Here is a 23,713-nt window from a genome sequence, read left to right as displayed (position 1 = left end):
TCATGTTTCCTCAGGTTTTCTTTATTAGCCGAGCAGACAAACATCAGTGGACTCAAACTTGCACTGCATCGTTCTTTAAGGCAGATCAACTTCAGAAATATCAGAAACACAGAGCGAGCAAAACAAGAGTCTGAACAGAAACCTGATAAACCTCCCACTCCTGACTGCAGCTCAAAGTGGATCTGAACAGGAACATTTCACACTTCACCTGGAAACACAACAAACTCCTTATTTTAAATAATGAACCAAAAGGTCCAAATACCAGCTGTGTTCCAGATGTGTCTCAGTGAAGAAACGTTTTTGCACAGATCAAACATTTCGACTGATTCAAACTCTTCTTGCTGCAGTTGTTAAATGAACATTTATAACACATGTGTTCAGACGTGTATTTACAACAACAGCGTGTTTTTGAGTAAAAACATAAAAAAGGCAGAAAACAGTTTCACCTCTGTTTCAGTTTCCAGTGATAACGACTCATTTCTGTCTGATGCCTCCCTACAGTTCACTGTCAGCACCAAACAGCTCCTGCTTCAAACTTTAAACAATCAAACTAAACACCTTTTTAAAATTCAGCTAAAATTAAATGTTTATATCTTCAAAATCAGCAGTGCACAGAAAACATGGCAAGATGAGGCAGGAAATAGACCCCCCCCCCCCCTCTGTTCTTTGCTCGTTACGCGGAGTATTAAGGCCACGAAGAAGAAAACAAATGCCTGTGATCAATTTTTATTCTCCTAAAATCACTCCTCTTTAGTATCAGGACTTTATTAGCGTCAAATTTGCATCTTTATTTCTTCATTTTCAACTTTACTCTCCTGATGTGACGACCTGTTCTCTGAATCTCTTGGATTGACCCGGATACTTCGCTGGAGCTCGGAACACAAAACCACAAAAGACAGAAAAATCCAGCGGAGGAGTTTTTTCATTTAAAAAGCAACGAGTTGCTGAGAAGTGTCTCGAACCTTCAGCTGCTCAAACTCCACACGATATACAAACAGAGCCGAGTGCGAACAGACACCAGCTCCGGAATATCTACAGTAATCTCTCGTCATTATCTTACACCCCTGAGGAGTTTGTGACCTGAGAAGTTTTGACTCTGAGTCACACGTCTGTGATCAAAACTAATCTGTTCTCTGACTGTGTAACCGTTAAACCTACGTACAAAAATATAAAGCATCCCTTTATTCTGTTCTGTTCTGGACAATGAGAAACGTCCGAGCTGCTCTGAGGAATGTGAGAAGACGGGACCTGGGTCGACGCCAGCACGGAGTCCACTGCACCAGACTCAAAATATTAAACCCACAAAATAAAAGCTTTGTTGAATCGGTTCCATAAATCTGTCGGCCCAGGGCTTTTACTTAAGAGGAGAAAGATGATGGAGCAAAAACCCAAATGGAAGAGTTATCATCTGATTCCCAACATTCTGCTGCATAAACGAACGTTCAGTAAATCCAGGCTGCAGCGAGATGCAAAGATTAGAAATTTAAATTCATGTCTGAATGTCGAGTTCTGGATGAAATGAAACAGCATCGATCTTAATACTGTGTCTCCACTCCCATGAATCTGGATCCAAATCTGTTATCATCTGCTGGAATTAACATGTTGTGTGTAAACATGTAATAAATTGAATTATAATGTAATTATATGTAGATCTGTGTAGTAGAACTATAGCTCCTCCTGTGGACACACGACTGTATGAACAGATAATGAATGTATGAGAATAATAACAGTAACTTATTTGAATCTTTTTGTCTTTTAAAAAGTCTATTTACATTATTCTGTGTTACAATCCACTCATTAAACTTTGTATTGAACTGTAACTTGTGACTGGACGGGTTCCAGTCAAGTGTTTGAAATCCAGTTTGTAGGTTTTCCAGATTGAGGCTGTTCAGATTGATCTCAGGTTGATAAACACTGAGATCCAGTTTGATCCACGAAGAGATGAGTACATATTAATCTCCATCAGCTGCACCAATAAATGGAAATAAAAAGAAGAACTCAACATGCTCTGGATGTTGAGCTCAACATGGATGAGATGATTTCAATAAACCGAGGAGAAAGTCAATCTGTATCTAAGTGAAGCTGTTCAGCTGCATGTGGAAACAGAAAATACAAACAATGACATTTTGTTTTAAGGCAAAAGATACACAAAAAAAAAAACTTAACCTATAAAAGTACCTGATACAGAAAATATGTTTTCAGAAGCAAAGTTTTAAAGATGATGATTCTCAAGTATTGTGGTTTTCAAAATGGGGAAGGCAGAAACTCCACTGGTAGAGGTCCACAGAGCAGGAACCCAGACGTCGAGCGGGTCAATGTTCAAAAAGGAAGTGGAACCGGGGGAAAGGAAGAAGCGTACCTCAGATAAACTGCAGTCACAAGACGCTGGAGATCCTCAGGGATCTTCACCATCAGCTCAGACGAGCAAGAAGAGGCAGAAAGAAACTCACAGATCAGCTGACGATGAATTTAAATCTCTCCACTGTCTCCTCAAAGGGAGAGGAACCAGAACCGGGTTTCAACTCAGACGTAGAAGTTCTCCTGTCCTCAAGTCTCAGTTCAACGATCACCCCGTCGTGTCACCACACCCCCCACCTGCTTCACGACCAGTTACCAAGAGAAAAACATCCAGTGGCTGCAGTGACTTGCTCGACGGCTCCTCAGAAGTTCTGCTGCCGCCGTTTCTTGGCCTCGATGGCGTCCATGATGGGCTGCCTCTTGGCCTGGTAGCGCTGGCGGATCTCCTCGATCTCCTGCTCCATCTGAGGGTCCAGGGAGGCGAGTCGGAGCCGGAGCTCCTCCACCGACCAGGTACTGACCTGAGCACAGACACCACACATCAGGTCAAACAGCCTGAAGTCTATAAAGTCACAGGCTGATGGTGTCTCTCAGGTGAGACATGTCTCACACGGCTGAGGGACTACATCACACATTCACACACATGCAGCTCACTTTCAGAAATAATCTCTAAAAGCCAGTAAAAAAGATTTTAAAGTCACGATTCAGATTAAGGGCAACAAGCTAAACAAGGGAGAAATATTAAAGCAGAGTTTCATTGAGGAAAATAAGATTCAGACCCAGACGATGCTCCTGCTGAACAAGGGAGGAGGAGGAGGAGGAGGAGGAGGAGATTTGCCAGTTTTATTGTTTCATTTAATGAACTTTAAGGAAAAGGCAATGGTTTTTAATTTCAGGAAATGTACGTTTTTGTAAATGATGCTAACTCTGTCCGCTCTGGTTCTCATTTCATTTGGAAGATAATTGCTATGTTAATAAAGATTATACTATATGACAGTTCTTCTATATTAAACTTAAATAATTCAGAGAGTATAAAGTATTTTATTGTGAGGAGAGGTTGGTACAGTGACATGAAGCCAGTAACCTTCTGTACTTAAAGACTCCTCCTCTGTGCAGTCGGAGGATTTCATCACTCGTCCCTCAGATCAGTCGCTAGCAGGTCCATTAATGGACACTTAAGAAAATCTTTACCAGAAGCTAAGAATACCTCCAGCATGGCAGCGCTCACCCAGGTGTCTGGTAAGTGGATCTATTTCAGTGGCTTTCAAACCGCTTCAGTTATTGACATGTATTCAATCTGCCTCTGTGTTGTGGGCTCAGCCGGGACCCGGTGCTCCGGCTCCTCCCGGGAGAACCCCCCCCCCCCCCTCTCGGCTTTTACCAGCAGCACTTCTCTCTCAGGCTATTTTATTACCCACAATCAATGCAGCTGAAATAACACCGGCGTCCCACTCCACTGGACAGATAACCACGAGGAGCGGCTGGACGACACCCGGGTCAAAGTAAAACCAGAATCATTTTGAAAGCTCCCACTGGTTCGGTCTTCACACTGTGAATCCAGATTCGCCTCGTGATCAATAAAACTCGTCCAAGCTCAAGTCTCCAGAGAACTTCTGTGATTCATCCACCATATACAAAACATCAAACCCTTCAAACCGGGGCTGAAACCTGTCGTACGGGTTTAAGACATTTAAGATATTCAACAGGATGAAGCTACCTGGCAGAGTGAAGGTGTTTGAATGCAAACCAACACAAAAGGAAACACAAACAGGAAACTACAGACTCCATCTACACGGTCGCAGACAATTACAGACTTAAGATTTAAGAAAGTATTAATATTCATTCTGGAAATATACATTTGTTATGGTAGCCGCTGTGGGACTCTGGTTCCCGCTGCCTGCAGGGAAACACTTAACGTCATTAAACATTTAACATTTGAGCGAACAGCTGACAAACTGCTCTGTTTCACAAACACACAACCTGACACGCAACAAGAGAACACAAAGAGGACGTCTGAAAACACGAAGGAACGGAAATGAACGAGTTTCTTTTGAATGGGAGAAAAATAGTGAATGTTTCAGTCACCTGTAGTTTTTTAGTGACAACAATCAGTAGATTAATATTAATAAAGAATAAGTGGACAACTACAGCAACCTGCAGGTTCCCTCTGGTCCCTTGAAGGATTTCACTCCTACAACTCACAATCAATTTTTTCAGTGGACACGAAATAACAGACAAATAATCCAGAGAGTTCTCGATGAGCTTCTGAAACACACACATGACTTCCTCCAGATCTACAACTCATCTGTGACACAACGACACTGGAGAGTGATTCTTCACTGTTGACAGGTGTGATTCCTCGCCATGACCTGTTTCATGGGAGCACAGCCTCCTTGAGATGTGTTCTGAGGAGGGGTGGAAGAAAGGAAGCAGGGGGAGGAGAGTCGGACGTAAAGAAAACTCGTAAGAGGAAGAATAAAAATAGATAAGGGGAGAAAGACATAGAGAGAAGGGGCGGAGAGGAGCAATGAGGGGGGTGGTGGTTCTTGGCCCGTCCTCATGAATAATGAAGGTTTGTGCTTTAACACCACGGCTCCTGTGCTGCATTGTCAAACCACCTCGATGGTCTGAGCTCAAACTGCAGGTGAAATGATGAATATGAAGATACGGGTCTCAACATATCAAAGGAGACATTTTCAGGTAGATATTGTTCAGACGAGTAATGTGTGACTTCAACGATACTGACACAACTACTGTGATATTAACCTATGATGATATATGAAGTCTGGATGTACAACTACACTCTATAACCAAACGTAGCCGGTAGACACAGGTTACCTAAGCCGAGGTTAACACGTGAATAAGAGGTGATGACTCCTTTCCATCCGTCGGAGGAGGAGTTTCCCCTGTTGACATCATGAACGTGCTGGATGCTCATAGGTCAGAAACCTTGCTGTCCAATCATAAGACCAGAGGAACCGAAGTGTAAAGCCAGATGTAAGAGAAAGTGGATCAACTGTCTCCTTACACGACAGGATTCAATGTAAATCAGAAAAAGGTCTTCACATGTAAACTACAACCAGTCTGCGTTTAGCTTCCTGTCCCAGTGGATCTCTGAAAAAACCTCTAGCAGCAAAGTATAAAAATAGCAAAGATCTAAAATTAACACGACGCCGTCAACAAGCTGCTGCGACGTCTTCAGGCTCAAGAAGAAACGAGACGTTTCATCCTCACATTTGAAATTCGAGTGTACTGATAAATCCCCTCGAGTGGGATTTATGTCGTCTGGTAAAACCTCATGTGATTTTATTCTCAGTGCCACAAACTCTAAATGTTGCAGTAAGGCACAGAGATGTGTTTGATGCTATCACCTGGAGTCTCTGCCCATCGGAGGTTTCCTGACAGTGCAGGACTAGAAACTGGTTGAAACACCTCGATATAACAAAAGTGTTTTCAAGTGACGCAGGGTGTATGATAAAGTGTCTCAATTACAGGTGGTAAAAGCATTTCCAGGTTTTCCAGGATACATTGGAGCCCTGTGAAATCTTTCATTTCTTATTTCATCATTCATTCTTTATTTTAAATCCAGGTGAGGAGCTGGATAAGACTCATCCCTCGTTTTGTCCATTAAGTTTAATGACACTGTGACGGTCTAATCTTTAAAATGACTTTTTAGTAATTTGTTGAGCAGTGAAAAAATAGAGTGTGAAGAAGAATTATGATCGATGGCGTCAGTATCTTGTAAAGTTTCGATGATACGTTACAGATCATAGACACGGCAGAGATTGATTCATACCTTGATCCCGGATCCACCTGATGGATGAGCATGATATTGTTGTTATAGAACTACAAAAATCATAACGGACATTGCTTATATTCACTAATCTATATGTAAGTCTGAAGGTGACACAACAAGATGAAATGAATTCTTCAGGATCCAGGTCAACGAGAGTGAGTCAGTGGCTACGTGTCATCGTCAGTTAGTGTAACGTCACCGGCACAGATCAGGGTCTCAATAGGTTCGTATTGTAACACACTACACACAGAGAACACACACATGCACACATCACCCGGGTACACAACACCTTTGGACAAAGAATTCAACATTTCACCGCTGCTGATGAGTTTTAGTGGAGAAATCTACTTTTGTTCCTTTTTAATACTCACAACCGTTGGTGTGCTCTGAACATCTGAAGCCGAGCAGGCAGCTCTGTGGTCTGATGAACCCCCCCCCCCTCTATTTAAAAAGGTCACATAATTAATATTTAATTCCAGCAGCAGCCATTTGTCCTGCTTAAACGTCCTGGAGCGAGACACACACTTAAAGGCTCTGAGAACTGTGAGAGGTGAGTTTATCCAGTCGAGTCCATCAAACCCACGATTCATATCAACAGAGCTGAAGGGAATATACCAATGAAATTACTAATTGTAAAAAAGACCTATTTAAAAATATAAAGTATTAAACCCTCTGAAAACGGACGGCCCCGAACTCGAGCTGTGGTTTGTTATGTATGATCCTGTTTATACCACAGAATATAGAATATGTAGAACATCTATTAACTTTTCCAGCAGAAAGTCACAAACTTAAAATAAATAGCTGAAATCACTAATGGAGGGTTAAGAAATATTTTGTTTATGTTTCTATATCTTTAAATCTTTTGTTTCAACATGTTTTATGTTCATTTAGCAAACTGTGGGTTAAAGCACATTGTCCCTTCATGACGAGGAATGATCTCCAATGCAGCGGCCTCCCCCTGGATGTGGACCCAGTGTTTGTGGTTCACAGCTGAACTGCTGTGTCACATGCTTCTCATGACTCACCACTTCCAGATCTCCCTCCCCGGGCAGTTTGCGGTTGTCTGCGTTGTTGTCTCCTCGTCCTCCTGCGTCGTTGTGGCTGTTGGCCTCCTTCTCTTTCTGCTCAAAGTACTCGAGGAAGGACGGCTTCACCGGCTGCATGGTCTCATCTCTCCCTGAGAAGCAGAACCCACGGTTACTTCCTCGTAGTTAAAACACAAACACACACTAAACACACTGTTACACACTGTATTCTCTTGTGTATCAACTCAAATAAAAGACACAGGCCACTGAAGCAGAGCCCGGAACTACACAAGCTCCAACTGGTGACCTGGCAGGAGGACGTCGGCCTGAACGTGGTTTCTCTGGACGAGGTAAAGAACTAACCACACACGAGAAGTTAAACATCCGAGAGTCGACCAATCAGCCAACAACCAATCAAACACCCTCGATGAACTGAAATGAACTTTGCAATCACTCTAAAAGCTGCTTTGGCCGACAGCTTCCTCTTCCATTGGCTAATCAATGAGTTACAGCCTGCTCATGAACACTGACACATTTGTGAACAGTTAATCAGTTAATGTTTCAAATCCACAAAGCGTTATGAGGAGCTTCTTCTGATCACTGTCAGAGTTAAACTCTCTCTCTCAGCGGTTATGACGCTTTAATTAATATTTAAAATAACAATAATAAAAATTGACTGGACTGTTTTTTAAGATGTAAATGAGCACAAACAGGTTTTTGTGAAGGAAATTAAAAAAATTGATTGACAGCAGTTGTTCACTTTGTAAATTAAACGAGCACAAGTTATAGGATTTTCTGCAGAGTTTCACAAAAGGTGATTTGTGAAGGGGCCTCGTAGCTGCAGCACAAAGTAAACACTGAAGAACTGTTTCTCTCTCGGACCAGCGATGAAACAAGAAACACAACAAACACTGTGGGATCACTGCAGAGTCACTAAATACAAAATGCAGCCAGTTGAGGGGAACGTGGCCCGGATGGTCCGTGAGGGGAGCAAATCAATGAGAGTAGTTCCCTTTGATTCACGGCGTTAATAAGCTGTCGTGGTGTTTCCAGTGCTACAGGATGTGGACGTCTGAGGGGGGGTCTCAGTCGGACACACTGTGGACACTGGGATCACGACTCAGACTCTAAAGCTTCACTGCAGGAGAAACCTGAGATCGTTCAGGTTTACAGAGCAGCGGCATCTTTCTTCTTTCAGTCTTGTTCTAATCTGACAGTAAAGTCTCCTGGATGCAGGGAAGTCTGATGTCATACCAAGAGGGAATGAGAGTTCATGTGTGCACTTAAAATTAATTTATGTCCAATAATCAGGTTATATAAATGGACATTTAGTGGAATAAGGATCGTGACTCTGAGAGGAACCGGCAGGTTAATGTTTCTACTCGAGATTTAAACAAATCTTTATCTTTTTAAAATGATCAACATCTCTTCTGCTTGTTCACTACAGAATAAAATACAGAATCCAGCAGCTGGAGGAGTCAAAGTCAAACCTGTTGTTATGACCCGACATGTCCCTGGCCTCAAATCCCTGAATCTCAGAGGAACCAGGAAGAGAAAATGTCATCCACGATGCCACATTTAGCAGAGCTGATACTCGGCCCTCTGGTGCTGAGCCGCAGCTGCTAACATAGAGAACCTCATATCATCCTTGTGGTGCAGCCTGGTATCTTTAGCTGAATGCCCTAAAACACACAAGTCTACACAGGAGCTATTCAAGGAAACGCCAACAGAATGTGTCTAAAAGAGTTGGGTCACTGAGATCGGCTGCAGTAGACTCAGTGTTTAATGGCATTGACTCTGAAGACATCCTGTATTTAACTCTTCTGTCCTGAAGTCAATTTGTCCCTCTCCTTACTGAGACCTTTCCTTCCCTCACAATGTCAGACTCACATAAACGTGAGATGATCCACTCTAAAATGAGATGTTTGGATACCAGCATCAGAAATAGTGCAGCGTACGTGAATCTATGTACCGATCTTTGACCACGTCTTTCAAATCACTTTTTTTCTTTGTGCTTCACTGTCACTGGCAAGTTGTGTTTTTAGAGCAGAGAATAAAAAAGGGAATCCTGGTGATGCACCGAAAGTTCTGCAAGTAAAATGTCCCATACAGCGTTAGCATGTTTTTATATTGTTGTTTATATTGTTTGATAATGTTGTTTTCATATTGTTTGTAAAGTGCACCAACCACACCAAGGCAATTTCCTGTCCGTGCAAATATACATGGCAATAAAAAGAATTCTGATTCTGATAAAGCTGTTAAAGTGTGTTGTTTTGTTAAATGCACTGGTATCAGATCAGTTCACTGTGTGTTTTCTGTATTGGGGGGGGGGGGGACGTTCATGAGCCCCAGGCGCCGCTAATACTCACAGTCGCCTGTTTATTGACATTTTATTAAAATTGAATGTGTGCACATCGCACCACCGGCTCCTGAGGCACATGACACACAGACACAGATTTCTGGGTCTTGGTCAAACAACAAGGTCTGAACAACTGAAACCCTGAAGGCTTCTGATGTCAGCTTTAGATTCTGAGAATACATGAGGCTTCTCCGGCTGTGGGCTTGTTTCATTGCAGCCTAGTGACACTGTACATGTGTCTATGAGGAGCGTGGACCTCAGAGTGCTTCAGGAAACCAGACTCAGTTTTTCAACATAATCAGATGAAAGGTCCGACTTTAAAATAATAATCCATGACCTGATGTGTGTGTGATTTCAGTTTGGTATCTGCTGAAACTGGACCAATTATCCGACGGCTCAAAGCCTCTTTACAGCTGAGCTTCACATTCTGATGAACTGTGTCCTGCTGGGCTTTGTTGGGTGCAGTGAAAACCCCATGTGGAGGCCCGTAGCCTGGTGAGCCACGTTTCTTCTGTCTTATCTTTTTCTGCTTCTGGATGTAAATGTTTTTATTATATATTTTCTGTCATGTGTTGGGAACTGTTGTGAGTTTACGGAGATGATTTGGTTTATATATTTAGTTTTTTTCAGTGTTTCTTTCCTTGAGTGTGATATAAAGGTTTTTCTGGGAATATTAAAGTTCTTCTAAGTTAAAAGCCCCCAAAGTCTGTGGTGAAGGGAGTTTCTCTCCTGCAGAGAAAACACTGAAGCTCCTGAAACACCTCAGCAGAAGTCCACACCAGCTCATCATTGATCACACCATCTCCTCAAGTGAGAGGATTGACCAAACACAACCACGAGGAGTTCACCGGTGAAGAGCTTTACAGTTTCACAGCTCCTGAAAGTGTCCTTCTTTCTTTCAGCTAATCTTTCTGTTGCGTAACTCAATGTCAGAAGCTTTAACACAGCATCTGCTCAAACAAGCTTCTTCAGAAACCTTCAACATGAGGATGCGTTGGAGGAGAACCGAATTTAAATGTGCTCACACATCTCGCAAAGTTTAGAAACATGAATTTTCACTTAAAACTTCAGCCTGACACATCGGAGTGGAGTGCTATGACTCACGAGGTCTCTGACAAACAGCAGAAGCTCTTATTCTGTCTGACCGTACATGAGTCTGGTCCAATGTCCATGTTTCATAACATCCATCTTACACATTTTAAATAAATTACATTTTTGGGGAGATTCTCAAACAAAGCATTGATAGCAACATCTGCATCTTGGCCTTAATCCAGTTTCTGTGCCACTTCGGGTGCTTTCAGACATGAACTCAAGTCTAAGATGGCTCTGTGTGAAAATGTAGATACTAACACTTACAAGATATGTTCAATTTAGTCTTTCATTTGATGAGGTCACTGCCGCAACCACACCCCTTTTCTTATCAAATAGATTCCGTCATCACCTCTCCACGTGCTGACCACAGATAGTCAGATGCCTCTGTGTTAGTGACTGGAGAGAAAGAGCTCTGAGTTTGTTACTGGGAGCTGCTGTATCACTGGAAGGTTTGGAGAATCTGCCCGTTTACCCAGAACCACTCAGATCAGCTGAAACCCCCAAAACAACTAAACAAACTAACAAACTAACAAAATAAAAGAAAGACAGAAATAAAAAGAGTTCAGTCGTTAATGTTTGTCGCCCACAGACCGGCCCATTATGTTGTTCCTTCTGCTCTGACCAGTCTGATCTTTAATCACCTCCCAGTGCTCACAGCGCAGCAGGAAGTGGACATGTTTGTGTTTACTTTGAAGTAAAAAGTAGAAAAGTTGTTGTTTTTTTATCTTGGTGGAGCTTTGTAAAACTTTCGAAGGTTGAAAGATCCAGTGAGTAAGATTTAGGAGAAAGGGATCTGTTCGTAGAAATTGAATATCAAATAATCCTAGTGATGTTTCTACAGAAGTCAATTTCTCAAAAGTACAGTTTTGAAAGCAGAATGACTGCTTCTCTTTCTACCTTCGGCTGCAGGCTGCTGCTGGGAGGAAGTAGACGTGTGTTGGGCTTTAACAACAGTTGACAACCAATCAGGTGTTGGACTTTCTTCAACAAGAGAAAAACTAAAATCATAAACATCTCTTTGTTATCGGCCTCATTGGGATTTAAGTCTCCAACCACAGTGGTGCTGATGCTTCATTCTGCCCACACACTCTCACAAGTGCTGCAGCCTCTACACCGAGCTGAGAACCACACGCCTGTATTCAAGGTGAAGGCCGAAGCAGACTCCAGAGAGAGAGAGAGAGAGAGAGAGAGAGAGAGAGAGAGAGAGAGAGAGAGAGAGAGAGAGAGAGAGAGAGAGAGAGAGAGAGAGAGAGAGAGAGAGAGAGAGAGAGAGAGAGAGAGAGAGAGAGAGAGAGAGAGAGAGAGAGAGGCCATCTGCTCCTGCAACTTCCCAAAAACTAAATTAAACTTTAATAGAGTGCAGAGAGCCGAGCAGGTAGACGGGCATTAAATCATTTTAACTAGAACTCCTATGGAGAGGCTTTTAGAGAATGCACTGCTGCGTTTATTCTAAGTGTGAATATAGCTCCCTGTGCTGTTTGTTGTTGAACGTTACGAGAGAGGAAGACGCTGTAATGGCTTCACTGAGCGTTTAAGCTTCGGAGGATCAGAGAACACTGCAGAGAGCCGTGATTTAAATAATTTATTTAATTCAACATAATGGTTCCATCTGCGTGCACTTCAACCAACAGATGGAAAGTTTGAACCACCTCACTTCCGAATGTCGGCTGCTGCTAAAGTCACATTTGTGTGAGATAAAGAGAAGAGTTAAAACAACGCTTGGTCGTTTTTTATACCTTGAAATATCAACTTCAGAGATGATTTGATGGTAAACACACCAGGAACCAGACCCGCAGCTTGAAGTGAGCTTCAGGATCTCAGCCTGGATGTCATGACGGAGCCACTGAGGAAACCACAGAGGACGTTGAGGTGGAAGATGAAGAGAAACTCAACTTGTTGGCGAGAGCAGGACAGATGTTGAAGTGTTGTTATTGGATGCTCTGTTTCCTTTGTCTTGCTCTGCTTGACGTTGTCTGTGTGTGATGTTGTGGACGCACTAGTTTATCATCAGCAGCAGGTAAACAAACGTCAACAGAGGGCTTATGAAGTTAGCCAAACATTTCCATGTGATGTGATCCACGTGGTGCTCAAACGTAACTGCATCAGCTCCTTGCTTGCTGCGTTAGCTCGTTAGATTAGATGCTTTAATGTTCCACTCTGAGTTGAGTGCAGTGGATGTGCAGACACGTGCTGCCACACCCGAGGCGGCTCTCTGGCTTCTCAGGTTGCCAGTTTCCTCTCTGTCACAGCTGTGTACGGGGGGGGGGGCGCGCGCTCAGAATGCATCTCACCTCGAAGACTGTGGCCAAGAGCAAATCCTGCACTGTGTGGATTTAAACATGATGATACGACTGCATCGCTTATTTATCATTTGGTGAAGTTTTGTGTGTCTGTGCTTTGGATTCTGTTTATTCTTGGAGAAAGCAACAAAATAAAATATTCTAATTAAGTCCTTTAATAATTATTCGGTTGCTTTTCAGCAGCATCAAGACAGAGCCTGTGACTGGATGTGTGAAGAAGCAGCTGCCGTCGAAAACATCTCGACACAGAGCAACTTCACCAGAGACCCATCAAAAATTCCAAAGGAGCATTTCACAAAGATCTTAATCTTCTCATTTATCTGTGCTCTGATTTCTGAACTGTGCTTCTGGGGCAGTCCTGGTGAGAAGCTGCTCTGCTGACCGTGACTCCCAGCGTCTTCTGAGGAAAATAATGAAACACTGAGGAAATGTATTCATTTTTTAAATCAAATGAAAGTAAACAGCCCCTCAGAGTCGTGATGGTTCACGGAGGAAAGAGGCGAGACCAGAGCCTGGGCGTGACAGAGGTTTCTAACAAAGACTCGAGTGACTGAGGGTTAGAGGCTCATCAGTGTAAATTAAAAGGCTTTTTATCATCATGAAACATTCAGACAGGATCAATTTCTGATCTAATACTTTGTCTTGATTCTTCAGCTTTGGACAATCAAGTCAATTAGTTTGGGACACACACACAACTTTGTACGAAACACACTCTCACAAACACACAACTGGAGGACACAAGGATACTAATGCAGTTATAAATTCTAAATGTTCCAGTGTTAATGCAGTTTAAACTGCTCGCAGTGGAGATCTATGCTAACCTAATAGCAGGACATCAGGCTGGAGACAGAGTGGATGTGTGTGTGTGTGTGTGTGTGTGTGTGTGTTATTGCTCTTTCAGACCTGCTCCCCTCAATGTGCTGCTCTTAGGGCAGGTTAAGGATCCTGGTCACGTGTATGATCTCACGCAGCTCACATTGCTGTGGCTGCTGGACGAGTTTGACTCTTGTACAACCAGAGCTTCTCAAACGGGATAAACAACACAGCTGAATTTTGTGTTAATGTGCCTGTTGATACAAAGCTAGAGGGAAGTACGTGGGAAATAAAATACACAACCATCATCTGCTAGGTGTATAATAAATACATTTGACATTGATTCCTAAGATGTCATCAAACTATCATGACCATGAAATGTAACTTTGATGCTTCTCTGTCCTGTGGTTAAATTCCAGTTCCCTCTGACGTCTTCAGCAGCGCTATGCATGCTGGGAAATTACCCCAGTGACCATCAGAGGGCTGCTTATCCCAGTCGCCTGCTGTAAACGCTGCCACTCTTCTTTGGCTTGAGCAAACATCTTGATGTGGTGTAGGAGTTGTGATGATGTAATCTTCCACAGAAGCCTTGTTGTGAGGAGAACTCAAAGAGAGCGAACCAGCGCCTGGGTTTGATCAGGAAGCTGACACCTGCTTTAAATAGACAACAGGAGGATTGTAGGAAGCATCTTCTCACTCAACACAACAGCCTGGTGCAGTGACGTGAGAGTACGACACAGACACAACTCTGCAGACGTGTGAACGGTGAGGAGAAGGTGATAGACACAAACACTACCTCACAGTGTATCTGACCGAGCTGTGCACAGGAAGGACGAACACACAAACTGCAGATGCATCACACCCACCACACTCAGAGTCTGAGCTGCCCCTGGTCAACACAGACATGTACAAGAAATCCTTTGCACACAGGCAGAGAACACAGAGCGACTGGGAACACTGGTGCTTTTATAAGATTAACTCTCTGGTATTCCTGTAAACAAGCTGCTAATTGTCACTATTGTCGGATGTATGTGTAGCATATGGATTTTTTATTGTGTTGTGGGAAAAGCTCAAAACAAACTTTCTCTCAGGTGGACGCTAAAGTCAATCGGAGAAAATAAAGTTGTGTTGGTTAGAAGAGCGTTGTACGACACTGAGGTCACACACACAGACACACAAAGGCAGTTTGCTGTAGCTGCTCACTGAGGTTAATTCTTAGCGTATAAAAACAAACACACAGAACCCAACACACCCACAGACTCGCACCGATGAACAGAGTCCAACTCTTATTGAGACTCCTTCCAAATCTTCCGATACATCCAACGCTTACTACACCCACACGGAGAAAATAAATAAAACACTCACAACACACTCCTGCAGCACGACCGCATCTCTCCTTGAATGACACCACAGCACAAACCCAATGCTCCCACTGCAGGAAGGGGATCTACTGGTTTATTTGGTTCAATCTAAGGTAACTTAAGACTACAATGAATTAAATTTAATACCCACATGTCAAGTAAATTTAGTGATTATTGACAACTCACAAACGCACAACGCTCCCTGAGAGTGAAAGAGAAAACCTAAAGAGTGAAACTGAAGCTTTGTCATAGTCGAAGGAGGCAGATCCTGAACACACACACACACACAGCCAAGGACACACACAGGGTTCACAGGTAAGTCAGGGGACCTCAGTCTGTCTGGTGGTCACACTCTGCCCCCTACTGGATGAACATGATAGACAGCAGCGATCGTTTGTGATGAATCTTTGTCTCTTTGTTTTTCTTCAGGTAAAAAGGAGGAAACTGAATCAAAGACTAAACCATTCTCTCTTAACCTTTTACATAGTTCTGACTTGTTCCTTATCTGCACCTCCTCTGTTCCCAGTAGACACAGTCCTCATCCTCCTGGTCATCATGACTCTGCACATGTACAGGCCCATTTGTTTAGGATGCTTTGCCATCACGTTGGTTTGTCGAGACCATATCAGTGAATAAAGTCGGACGATGTGTTTCTACTTCCACAGATTGAGAGTCTGCCTCTCCTGACAATCATGAAGCTTCATTTTAAACTTACTTTTCATTGTTCCAGCATCTTCGTCCTCCTCATCCTCAGAGTTGATGACCATGGTTCCCAGCTGGGACTGCATGGTCCCGTCGTCGTGTTCGATCATGGTGCGTGCCGTGCTGCCCAGTGAACCCACTGATGAGCCAGTGGACCGGACGGTTCCAGAGTCTCCTGTCCCCGCCCGCACCATCGTCCCCTGGTCCACCTCGTCCTCGTCCTGAAACACAGGCACAAAGCCAAGTGTCCTTTCAAGAGGATTGATTGTTGACATCTGGGAAAGTTGACCCAAACTCTCCTGCCTTCATTATAATTTCATGATTCTTCGTGTCTTTACCGAGTTGTCGTCGTCTTCTGCGTCCAGCTCTCTCTGCTCCGCCTCCTCCTGTTTCTTCAGTTTGATCTCCATGGCGTCTGTGATCATGGCTCTGAGGATGGAGCTGGGCTTGGCCGACTTGATGAACGTATGCTGAAGGAGGGGAGAGAAAGGTCTGATGAGAAGAGGGATGATCCTACATGATTTCCATTTTCCTTACCAGCAAATAGAATCACTCCCATATGAGCCATTCAATTCAAATGGCTCTTACATAAGCTGTTCCAAGACATCAACTCTGGAAAGGTGTCTGTAAAATGGTGTCTGGAGTTTGTGTTTCTCATATGAAGGACTCAGCAGGAGGTGAGACTCCTTCACAACAACAGGAACATGACGTATTAACTCTGCTGCGTAAAGATTAGTGATGTTGTTTAAAGCAAATCCACACTGGAGTCAACCTTTATCACCAGAAGTTTAAGATTAAGATTATTATGTGTTTAGTCACGTAAAAGGTTTAGATTTGATCTAAATGTTTCATCTGTATCTGATCAATCATTTCCTTACAAATGCTACTTCATGTTCTATTAGCAAAGATAATTCAGCAGTGACATCGAGTTACCTGTAACAGCTGAGTGGCCGTTGCCCTGTTTTCTGGGTTTTTCACCAAACACTGGCCAACAAACTCTTGAAATGCCGGCGACCACAGATCCAGGTTCCGAAACGTTGGAGGAGGGTTGGTGGGAATCATGAAGATGGCCTGGAGGAGGAAATTTAATTCAGTTCAAAGGGACTTAATTCATTAAACACTTTTTCATTCAATAGTTAATCCTGATATTCACTTTCTTTTGACGTCTAGCCTTCAAACACAAACACACACAAAAGACACACTCCCTCACCCTCATTGGGTGAATGTCAGCATAGGGCGGCTTCCCCTCGGCCATCTCTATCGCCGTGATCCCCAGAGACCAGATGTCGGCCACGCAGTTGTAGCCGATCTCCTGTATCACTTCTGGAGCCATCCAGAACGGCGTGCCGATGACCGTGTTCCTCTTCGCCATGGTGTCCTGAGGAGAGAGACCGGAGACCGGACAGCTCAATGTGCAGTTTGATGAAAAGACCCTGCACTACTTCCAGAAGCTACTGAGCCTGAATGGTGAGATCCTACTTCCTACTGGAGTATAAGCAGTAAGTGAACACTGGGTAATGTGAGGAATCAATTGAGATACTTGTCAATTCATTCTCTATTGATTTGCTCTTGACTGTCTTTATGTAAAATGGGTCAAAACAGAACACTTTGGTTTACGGTACCCGTTTATATTTCCCATTAACAAAGTCGCAAATAATAGTAATTTATAGTTTTTTAATAAATAGAAACCTCATCCTGGTGCAACCCTCCTGTGCCACTGCACTGGGTTCATGCACCTTCTCGTGTTGACATCATGTTCTCTCTGTAGTGAGAGGTCAACTTTACGGGCACATCTCTTTATTTGATCCCTGTTGTCTTACTGTGAGTTGTCCGGCAACACCGAAGTCGGCCAGTTTGGCGTGACCCTCCGAGTTCAGCAGGATGTTTCCTGCTTTAATGTCTCTGTGGATCTTTCTCATGAAGTGAAGATACTCCAGCCCCTTCAGAGTCGCCTGCAGGATGGTGGCGATCTCTTCTTCTGTTATCTACACGAGCACAGGCACAGAAAGGAAAAGACATCAGACAAAATGATCTTTGTGTCTTTATGCAAGAAAATGCAATGCAGTAACAATTACACACACTATGTAAACTGTGTGTGTGTGTGTGTCTTTGAGTATCACATTACCGTCTTGTTGCGTATTCTAATGATATCAGAAACTGATCCGGCTCCACAGTACTCCATGACGATCCACAGGTCACTGTTCTTGAAGTAGCTGCCATAGTAACGCACTACGTGAGGACTGAACACACACACACACACACACACACACATATTACACAAAGTTGCAGTCACTTTTTTCCATTTCAACTTGTTTGAAATGTTTTTAGTTAAAAACACGCTGCCGTCCTGAACAGTCAAAGTTTGGTACAAAGTGAAAAGTTAAGACCTCTGATTCTTATATCATTATTACAAATGACTGTGTGATAGTAAATCTTTCATAAACAATTGGCACTGTTGCCGTTTCCCCTCAAAAGTTTTGTGACAGCAGTCTTTTGGTCTGGAGGAGCGGAGTCAAAAAACAAACCTGACAACAAACAGTTTGAAGTTCAAACCATTAACAGCTCATTCTGGACAAAAATAGATAAACACGGCCAATTTAAAGCTGCGTGAATAACACATGATCAAACATACACTAGTCATATAAATTGGAATCTAAAGAATACTAAATGTGAACTTAAGGAAATCTATAATCACAATAGTACCTGTTACACTGCTGCATGATGGATATTTCCTTGATTATCTCCTGAAGGTCCGACTCCACAGGAACCTGCTTGATGGCCACGATCTCCCCCGTCTCTTTGTAGTTGGCTTTAAACACGCAGCCGTAGGACCTGAAGACACACAGATGTGTGTCATGTGTGTCATGTGTTTCATGTGTGACCTGTGAGGGACGACCTGACCAACCCAAACTGCTCAGGGGTCAAAAGTACGGCTGTGAGATCAAATGTGTGTTTTTGTCAGACAGCAGCTGTAAATATCTTAGTTTTAAACATATTTTCTTTCATTTCACAAAAGCAACACAAATCAAATCAAATATATTCAGTCACGTGTTCACAAAGACGACAAGATGTGTGGTGAATATCATTTTGGTGTCAGGTGTCATTATTTCCTCTTTGGTTTTGTTAATTTTCACACATCAGTTTTTTATCTGACCTGCTTAAATAAAAAAAACACTGTGAACAACTTAACACACAACTGGTGTGTAGTTTAGTCACACTTAATACCAGAAGTGTCTCAGGATTGTGTTACACTCAAGATTAAATTAACAAAAAAAAAGTAAGAAACACACACACACACACACACACACACAGTGTCAATCAGCCGCTCAGAACAGGAAGTGTGTTGAGACACAGGAAATGAAGAGGCAATGTTTATGTTGATGGTGGGGGGGAGGAGCTTCATGTCAACAGCGAGGAGGAAGAGAGGGCAGAGACAGATAGAGGGGGGCGAACGAGCGGAGGAGAGAAAATGGAAAGAAAAGGTTGAATCAAAACGAGAGAGACCGGCAGACCGAGGTGTGGAAACCCGTCTGTCAGGGCAGCGTGGTGTTTCTGTGACGACTCACCCTTCACCCAGCTTCTCCAGCACATCGAACACTTCCTCCGGCTGCTTGGTGAGGCTGTCCTCGCTCAGCTTCTTCAGCTGCCTGCAGAGACACAACCACAGGGACGTGAGGCGGCCAGCAAGACCCTGGCAACGTTACACTGAAACCTTTTCACCAAGATGTTTCAGGGTAGGGCTTCAAATAAAGTACAGATTAGATTAGATTAGATTAGATTCGATATGATTCAGATATGTCCAGATGGGTCAGAAGAATGAAAAGAGAGGGAGAGTGGGAGGCATCAAACCCTTGGGAACCTATGTTTCGCCTCTGCTGTACGTCCAGATAACCGAACTTGTTTCTTTAGTTTGAACAAAGCCCAAATTTGTCCAGTTGCTCAGAATGTGTGAGACAAACGAAAACTCTGGGGCTCAGTCCCAGAACACATGAAAGTAACTACCAATGTATTTAAAGTTCCAGTGGTGACGTATTGATCTCTTGATTTAACTTCATAGCACTAAACCCATAAATAATCACTTTATAAAAGGTTAAAAAAAAACTTTAAAACTCTCAAACGTTCTGTCAAAGTCTGAATTAGTTCAAACTAATCATCTCAATCTCTTTCCTCATCACCTTTTCTTTTTTAACTACATTTCATCATTACAGAATTAGACAGAAAACAATAAGTTGTTATGTCTTTATAGAACTTGAATATCCCGTTTGACAGGAGAACAGCAAGTCGCTGAAAACAAACCACGGTGACTTTATTTGGTGAATCCCCCTGGTTTTGTACAACAGGTTTTCAAACATCCCCCTTGACTCATAGTGTTGAGTCCATAGATGGAACAGTGACTAATAACTTGTTCAAGAATTAGAAAGCGTCAAAAACAGTTTGTGTGTCGCGGCCTGTTTACACTGATGTGTTTTTGTATTTTTTAAGACACATCTGAGAATAGACACTTAGATATTAATAAGGATTTAATCAGTCAGTGTCACAAGTAGCTATTTTCTCTTAGTTTCTGTAATCGACTGTGCGGCTCTAATAAAATCAGAGGCAGAATATTAAAATCATTCTTTGGGTGAGCTGTGGCTCTCCACCTTTTCTCTCTCTCTCTCTCTCTCCTGACGTGAGTAAAAACAACTCTCTGATGTCTGATAAGTCAAAAGACAAAAATAGACCGGAACAGAAATAGACTCAGAAATGTCCTGGATGCAGCCGGAGACAAACCGATCAGGACGATTACAGGAAGACGGGAGCAAACATCAAAGTTAAACATCAAAGACATGAGGCCTCACTGCTCCACGGTCTGATTTCTGTTCTGTGTTACAAAGACTTTTGAGTGATTGTGTTCACGGGAGGTGGTTTGTAGAGATGAGTGTGGAAGTAAAACGTTGTGTAGACGTGATCACGGACAGAGGAGCACTGACGCTCCACCTGTAAAAACCTCAACAACGCCATGTGGTCGAGCTGTAATGAGTCTTCTCGTAGATCTGCTGATAAAAGAGCTGATTTGTCTGTGAGGCTGTTACTTTCTTTCTTTAACCCCCCCCTGGACTGGATTTTAAACTCTGCGCGGCCACCAGCCAATCGGCCCAGTGCTTCCACTTCAAGCCACAAGCCACAGGAGACAGCTAAATAAGCACTGAAACCATGACCTACTGCAACAGCCCATAATCTGCTTCTCAAGAAGACTCTGTGAACTTCTCTGAATGTATGCGTGCATATCTGCAGCGGCTTAAAGTACAAAACACGCCAAATATTTACATTGCTATATTTAAAATGCTTTCCCTCAGCCCTTGTTTTCTTAGTTTTCAAGTTTCCGAGTCTATTTTTTTAAAGGAACTCAGTCACAGATCTGCCTCCTACATTCAGAAACAACTACTGCTTATTGTGTTGTTCTTCTACGACCAGTGAACCAGCAACAGACTGGATTCAACCATATTGAATAGTAGAATATCACTATTTGAGCTTAGACCTCCACCAAGGCCTGAAGGTTAAATTCAGTCAAAGTGCACACACAGCACACAACACGACAAAGACAACACAGGAGTTACCGACTGATAGATTTCTATGCAGGTGATGCTGGATATGACTACCTGTGCCTGTTCATTCAAAGTAAGTAAACTAATATTGAAACTAAATGTATTAAAAGCTAATCCGGTCCCTGAGGAGCCTCTCAGATGGAACATGAAGGTTTAAGCGGAGGACAAACTGAACACGTGGAGCATCAAGTGAAAACGTCAAGTCTTACATCAGTGGAATGAGGAAACAGGGGACGAGTGAATGGACACGATAACAAGGGAGCTGTGTGTGTAACGAGCATCCTCCTGATGACTGGGTAGAAAAGGAACAAGTCACTTCCTGCTGTCAAACGTGACACACACACACACAAACACACACACACACATCTTTCCTCAATCCAATGTTTCCTCAACACTTAACAGCTGTAAAAGGGCAACAAGCCACAAATACTGCTTACTTTGCTATTTTCTATGTTTGTATATTACATTTAAGAAGGTACCTAAAGAGAGCTCCACCAGTGACAGAGTGGTTGTGGGTATTTGTATGATGGGTACACGTGTTTGATCTTTAGGTTTTTGAACCACTCCATTCTTTAATGTCTATTCACAGATGTTGAATCTACAACATTGTACTTAAAGCCTTCAGAAGCCAAACTGTGATATACAATGAAAAGCTGAAAACTCCATCCGGCAGAGCTGAACCTTTTTTCCGTGTTATCAACAAAAGCATCAGTTGATGTTTCTGCTCTGTGGTGACGGACACCAGTGACACCAGTCAGCAGAGGAACAACCCCCCACACATCCTACTGGTGCAGGTGAATGACTCAACTGATCCCACACGGAGCCGATGTGCTCCGACTCATCTGAGATTAAAGCAGCTTCTACAAGATCAACTAATTTTGTTAATGCATTAAACTGGATCAGTGCGGCTTTGAAAGTGACAAATTCTGAGGTTTGACTCCACAGATCAAGAAAACAAAGGCTCAAGCTCAATGTGGTGTAGAGTTTGTTTTCTATTTCAGCCCCAGAAACCAGTAAGACACATATCCATTATAATAAAGGGCTGATTAACCTTTTTATAATATATAAAGTGTAAAAATTCAAATTGACATCCTCGAATGTCTACGATTCCAAACATGTGATGTGAACAGTGATGTGATTGGACCAGCTGCTGATGGAACAGCTTAATAAAGGAACTGAATTGATCATTTAAATTAAAAAACAGCTAATTACAAAGTCCTCGGCTGTGTTTTAACACAAACCTCCAGTTGTGCATCTACGGGAGTTGTAGTTGTTATTAAATATGTTATTATACATAAATTGTGTTTATAATACACCACCAGAAATCCCCAGGAAACGTCACTTCAGCTCAGGTCCTCCTTGCTCTGCTTACACATGTTCTGTCTGTTCGTTCACTGAAGGTTTAAACATGTGCAACAGATTCAAGTGTTAAATGTTATTAGTTATATTCACAAACACATGAATAAACTATCTGATAATCTGTTCACTGAAGGTTTTAAACATGGTGACAAGTCCTCACCTGACTTTGTGAACTTGTCTTTACTCTCACTACATGTTGTGTAACTGTGGAAACCCTGTGAACGTGTACTTATTCCTCTTCAGGACTCAGGGCAGACAGTCTATGATGGTAACGAGCGGGATTCGAACTGAGTCCGAGGCAGCAGAGGAACGAGCCACTGGGAACTGAGCAGAAGACGCGAAGAAATACAAAGAAGTAAAGACAAAAGAAGGTGAAGAAGGTGAGGAGAGGAGTGAGCAGCTCCCTCCATCCCGGGCTGGGGCTCTTTACCTCCGGGGGTGATTCCTCATCTGCACCTTGTTCTCCATGGTTCCTCCTGGTTCCCTCTGGGTTCCTCTGGTTCCTCCTCGAACTTCAGACTCACGGAGCAGCGGTGCTAATGCTAACAGCGGCAGCTAGCAGCAGGTTCGCCCGCTCACACACTCACTGCCGCGGGTTCAGAGACACAGCAGGTCCGCTCATGACGCCCCGACGCTCGGTTCAGTGGGTGAACAGACTCCGGTCCGCTGCCCGGTGCTGCCCGGTGCTGCCCGCCCGCTTCATGCTGCTCTTCTTCCGCTCAGCTCGACTCGGTGACACTCGGTGAGACTTCGCCGCCACATCCAGAGGAAGAAGCAACCCGGAAGAGAAGAGGAAGCGGGGCGGCGCGCACAAAGCCTGCAGTGCGACTCAGCGGCGGGAGGGGGCGCTGCACACCTAGCCCGCTTCCATTTAATGAGAATAAAGTCAGAATATTACAGAAATAAAGTAATTTAATCAGAATAAAGTCAGGATATTACTGAAATAAAGTAATTTAATCAGACGAAAGTCAGGATATTACTGAAATAAAGTAATTTAATAAGTATTAAGTCAGAATATTACTG

The 23,713-nt window shown here is 43.1% G+C and overlaps 1 protein-coding gene across 1 annotated transcript; it reads right to left on the bottom strand.

Annotated features, from left to right (window-relative positions):
* LOC133972769 (serine/threonine-protein kinase 4-like) lies at nucleotides 1-23,476 on the bottom strand. Its single transcript, XM_062410344.1, has 11 exons — nucleotides 23,121-23,476; nucleotides 19,313-19,393; nucleotides 18,450-18,578; nucleotides 17,872-17,986; nucleotides 17,567-17,731; nucleotides 16,957-17,124; nucleotides 16,680-16,817; nucleotides 16,085-16,216; nucleotides 15,760-15,967; nucleotides 7,120-7,271; nucleotides 1-2,819 (listed from the first exon to the last, which is right to left on the bottom strand). Exons 1-11 carry the CDS (start codon nucleotides 23,156-23,158, stop codon nucleotides 2,661-2,663), a joined length of 1,485 nt encoding a protein of 494 aa, XP_062266328.1. The 5' UTR covers nucleotides 23,159-23,476; the 3' UTR covers nucleotides 1-2,660.
* Nucleotides 23,477-23,713: the final 237 nt, after the last annotated feature.

Source organism: Platichthys flesus, chromosome 2, assembly GCF_949316205.1.
Source record: "Platichthys flesus chromosome 2, fPlaFle2.1, whole genome shotgun sequence".
NCBI classification, from domain to species: domain Eukaryota; kingdom Metazoa; phylum Chordata; class Actinopteri; order Pleuronectiformes; family Pleuronectidae; genus Platichthys; species Platichthys flesus.
The sequence above is the reverse complement of the archived record's forward strand: the minus strand, read 5'-3'. Positions and strand labels throughout refer to the sequence as shown.